This window comes from Primulina eburnea, chromosome 6, assembly GCF_022965805.1.
Source record: "Primulina eburnea isolate SZY01 chromosome 6, ASM2296580v1, whole genome shotgun sequence".
Classification (NCBI taxonomy): Eukaryota; Viridiplantae; Streptophyta; class Magnoliopsida; order Lamiales; family Gesneriaceae; genus Primulina; species Primulina eburnea.
This window is the reverse complement of record NC_133106.1, coordinates 1,052,818-1,057,794: the sequence shown is the minus strand read 5'-3', so window position 1 is coordinate 1,057,794 and position 4,977 is coordinate 1,052,818. Positions and strand designations below refer to the sequence as shown.

General features: G+C 33.9%; 1 protein-coding gene across 1 annotated transcript; it reads right to left on the bottom strand.

Moving 5' to 3' along the window:
- Positions 1-1,950: 1,950 nt before the first annotated feature.
- Positions 1,951-3,249, bottom strand: LOC140833284 (uncharacterized). Its single transcript, XM_073197663.1, has 3 exons — positions 2,969-3,249; positions 2,700-2,852; positions 1,951-2,555 (listed from the first exon to the last, which is right to left on the bottom strand). The coding sequence occupies exons 1-3, from the start codon at positions 3,037-3,039 to the stop codon at positions 2,114-2,116; spliced, it is 666 nt and encodes a 221-aa protein (XP_073053764.1). The 5' UTR covers positions 3,040-3,249; the 3' UTR covers positions 1,951-2,113.
- Positions 3,250-4,977: the final 1,728 nt, after the last annotated feature.

Below are 4,977 nucleotides of genomic sequence, written 5' to 3'. Positions count from 1 at the left end.
TGAACACATAGCCTAGACTGGAGGCAGCACCTTCCAGTCAACACTTCTTTGCAGTTTGAATTCGTTTCTCGAAATACATCTTTACTTTCCGACAACCATCCTAGAATGTTTTTGTCTTTAAGCTTTGCTGCAACGTCTATTATTGTCCTTTGGCTGGACAAAAGCTTTTCCTCAATGTGCAAAGCTAGATTCCATTTGAATAAGCTTGTCGTTTTCTGCAAACTGATTGATTTCTAACTGATGTTCTGAACTAGTTTGGTGAAATCAGTTGGCTCGTCAGATGAACTGATTTCACTGCTTCAATTGAACTGGTCAGCTGGGCTCTTCATCAGTTGAGCTCTTCATCAGCTGGTCAGGCTTCTGAATGTCTTTTCTGCTGAACCTTCTATCACTTGGATCATCAGTTGAACTGATCTTTAATATATCAGTTGAACATGTTCAGTTTGGGCGATCAGTTGGCGCTTTCAGTTTGCATCACGATAGCTTCAGTTTTGGCTTAATAACTTATCAGTTCGAATCCTGGTCAGTTTCAATTTCTGCGCATTTAGGTAAAATCATTAGAAATAAAATAACAAGCTTTGTTAATATCGAAATCAAGATTGCGAACATGAAATGTTCCAACAAAAATATTAAAGAAAAAGTTAAAAATCTGCCTTAGCTTATGCTTGCAAATCCCCAATGTGATAAATTTGTAGAAACTAATGCTTCTGATATAGGTTTTGGAGGAATTTTAAACAAATAGATCCCAAAACATAGCATGAATATCTTATTAGATTTTATTAGGAAGTTGAATAATTTTCAGAAAAATTATTCTACAATAGTAAAAGAATTTTAGCTATTGTTAAATGCATTTTAAAATTTCCAAGATGATTTATATAATAAAAAATTTTATCATAAAAACTTATTGTAAATCTGCAAAATTTATGTTTATAAAATATTTCAAACATGATGTTTCTAAAAAAAAATGTTGGCTAAATGACAAGCTCATTTGGCTCCTTTTGATTTTGAAATCCTTTATAAAAAAAGATGAAGATAATCATTTACCAAATTTTTTAACCCGTGAGTACTTATCTTATTTACATATATCAGTGTTCAAGGTCGTGGTGATTCCTCTTATAGAGGAAGAGGTGGCAAGGGTAAAACCCCTCATATAGTAGCACAACATAGTTTATAGAGACTAATAGCTCAAAATATTTTCAGTTTTTCATCTAGTAATAACATGAATACTGATAATTCTTTATATAAAGAATTTTTAAAATCCAAACAAAGAAAAAAGTTTTGAATCTACGACATCATATGTCAATATTATTAAATAATGTGATAATGATTCAGTATTATTTACAAAAATTCACATAATGATATAATTTTTTTTATAGAAGAAAAAGATGTTCAATAAGAACCGTGGACTATCATGGAAAGATATTTATCAATACATCATATGTTAATGGATCATATAAGCAAAGAGGATTTTGTGAAAATTACTCATTTTTTCAGTAATACTCAGCAGAAAAGAAGTTATAACTTTTCGAAATTTATCACCAAGAAGATTATATATATTGAATAATGGATAAAGAAAAAGAATTTATATATATATATATATATATATATATATATATATATATATATATATATATATATATATATATATATATTTGCGAGGTTAATTTTTCCTCAAATTGGTTGATTCTCTTACGTAGTTTTATCATCTTCCCCCTAAATTCCCTTGACCTAATTGTCTCCCTAAACGCGGGTGAAGTGGAAAATTTATGGCAAGGGAATAAAATTATATTAGTTTAGGTGATTGATCAATTTGGAGGAAAAGAAAAATAATTTTATGGTAAAAATAAATAATTTATTGGTATGTAACTCTGAATATACCTTTGTATCATAATTGAAGAACAAAATTATGATTTTTGTTTAGTCGCAATTTTTTTAATCAACTAAACTAAACAAAATTTTCTCTCCGCAGTCTTGAGTAAACACAACCGTAGAAAATTAATTAACAATCTGAGTTGGGATCAGATCAAAGTCTCGCAAAAGAAATAGCTTTTTCCACATTAACAAACTGGAAATTACACGTCGCTAATAATACGGACCTTGAAAGCATGCCTGATCAAAAAGGGTTCAAAAGAATCCTTCTGTCACAAAAATCACTTCTCATGAAGGCAGTGAAAAATGAAGAAGTGGGCAGTTCTTCAAGTTCATCATAAAAGTCGTTTTCCTCAGTTTTGAACTCCGAAAAATCCAGCGGAAGAGAAGACAGCTGAAGATCTTCATTGTATGGGTTTTCTTCGACGAGGTGATCTTCAAGTGAGTTGAATGTAAATTTGGGATAGTCTCCTTGATCAATATTATTATAAGTATTATTATGATCTTTAAAGGGAGTTTCTTGTTCATGCTTAGATTCTGGTTCTTGTTTCCGACTATCAGGCTGATCTGGATGATTGTGGGCACAAGTACTGTAGGTGATTATGAGCGTTGTTGCATCTGTTTTGCATCTTTCTACTTGTTTCTTTGCAGAACAATTCTTGGATGTGCTGCATCTGTAGTAACCCCTGCAGCAATATTCAATCAACCATTTGAGATTAATCAAGACGGAATGAAAGACTAGGTTCAAGAAAGATGCTATCAAAGATTTTGGTATGAAATTAATTATGATAAATTAATATCGCTTCTTTTTTGGAAAATGAATGATGGACCTCGGATAAGGAGATCCTTTAATGGGTTTCTGGCCATATTTCCTCCAAGACCAACAGTCAGAAGGAGACCCTTCACTTCTCTGTTTTTTACCATTTCCTTCTATTTTCACAGCTACCACAACCCTCTGGCCACCCATATTATTATTGTACTTTCTGAAAAACAAAAAACAAAAATAAAAAATCAATAGACACCAAACTCGTAGAACTTGCTCTAGCTAGCTAGATCTGTGTGTGTTTGTGTTTGAGAGACATGCAGAGCTCTAAGTCACCTCTTGTTTGATGCATGACTACTCCCTGTTGTTGCGGAGTTGGAATCCAAACTGGTAGGCGGCTGATCCATTCTAGTAATTTCTTCTCGTACATTGAAACTTTTGTTTTCTTGAAATATTAATATAATATGGATTGGATCAAAGCTCCAGTAATGGAGAAGCAGTAAATAGAGGGAGGATAAAAAGGAAGAAATATCAGTGATTGAATTGATTACGAAAGAGGAGTGGGTAAGCTATTAAAGAGATGACAAAAACCCACGATGCAACTTGCTCTCCCTTCCCTCCAAATAGCTCATAGTACTAGCTAGGTCTTGTCATTATACAAATTTTGTCCATCATATATTTGTGCATGGTTTTTCTATCTATAAATATTGCATAAAACTGGATATATTTATATGCATTTTTTATTTAAAAATGCAGAATTAATGGAGGATTTTTGTATTTGGAGACCACAAAAACGTTTTGAATATGAACATATGCCCACTTGTCGTATATATAAAATAGAAACTATTCTCTGCCAAAAACGAAATTCCAAAAAAAAAAAAAAAATTGTACGCATCTCCTTCAATTTGCCAACCACTCCTCTAGTGAATTAGTCTGCCCCACTTTGTAATAAAATTGATCTCTTGATATGGTGTGGTGGCTTGGGATGTTAATGAACTAAATGGTTTGCGAGCTATTCGAAGCTCGACTCGATAAAAATTTAATTTAAGTTCGTTTGTTAATCATATTAAGCTAAGCTCGAGCTCGAAAATTTAATCAAACTAAGCTCAAGTCTAAGGACATTCGGCTCGTGAGTTCGTAAACATGTTCGATAATAAGCTCGCAAACATATTCGATAATATGCTCACGAGCTCGAGCTCGGCTTAGTTTAGGTGGCTCGTGAGCTCGAGCTCGACTCGTTTAGGTGGCTCGTAAGCTCTAACCTGGCTCATTTGTTGGGTTGAAAATTAAAAATATTAGTACTAATGTAACGTACCGTATTTTCATACTTAAAAATTTGCGGAAAAATTAAAAATTTTCTTGAATACGAAAATAAAATCAATACGGTCGTCACTACATCATCCATTCACAATAAAGATCTTGTTAAAAGAAAAGTTTTCTCAAAGCATCTCGCATCAAACATAAAATCAGAGTATTTTAAATTTGCATAAAAACGTTAAAATGACGTGGGCGGTCCTCGGGTCTAGCCTCCCGCTCAGTCCAAGCCTGCCCCTTGGTCGCCACCTTCAGTCTCCTCATCAACATACTCACCTGCATCGATCAAGTCTAGTGAGTCTAAAGACTCAACACGTATAAACTGGGAAATAGCGAGTACTACATAATAAAATCACATGCAACTTTAAAATAGGACATACATAACTTGAAACTTGAACTTGCATAATAAACTTGAACATACGTACGTACATGACTAGACGTGCCATCAACATAAACTTTTCATGAACATACTGCATAATTGAGCATACATAACTTCATCATTTTTGCGTAGAGGATGTTTCAAAGCAAGTGACCCATACATAATAAACGCCTGATCAGACAAACCACAGTACTGGGCTGACAGGGACGTATCCACTGCCACATACATGAGATCCCCGTTCATAATTTAACGGGCTGGTTGGTCCCCGTTCATAATTTAACGCTTTCCAACCATGATCTAACCCGTTCATAATTTAACGGGGTGGAGAGGTCCTCGGCCACGTTCACCGACTTCCAAACCCATTCATAATTTGGTCACAACACATTTAGCATACCTCAAAACTTAAAATATTTTCTTGAACGTCATATATACTTACTTGGCGTTGAGGGATTCGTTGGACTTCAACTGGAGACGTTGCTGCACATACTATCATGAATTGACATGCTTAACTTGCATACTTAGACGTAGGTAACCATGCTCACTTACGAGTTCATTCAATTCCTTAGGACGTTCTAAGATTCCAATGACTCGACTTTGTAACTCATTGTACTAAACCATGACATCAAACCTCAAAGCATACTATAAATTTTCT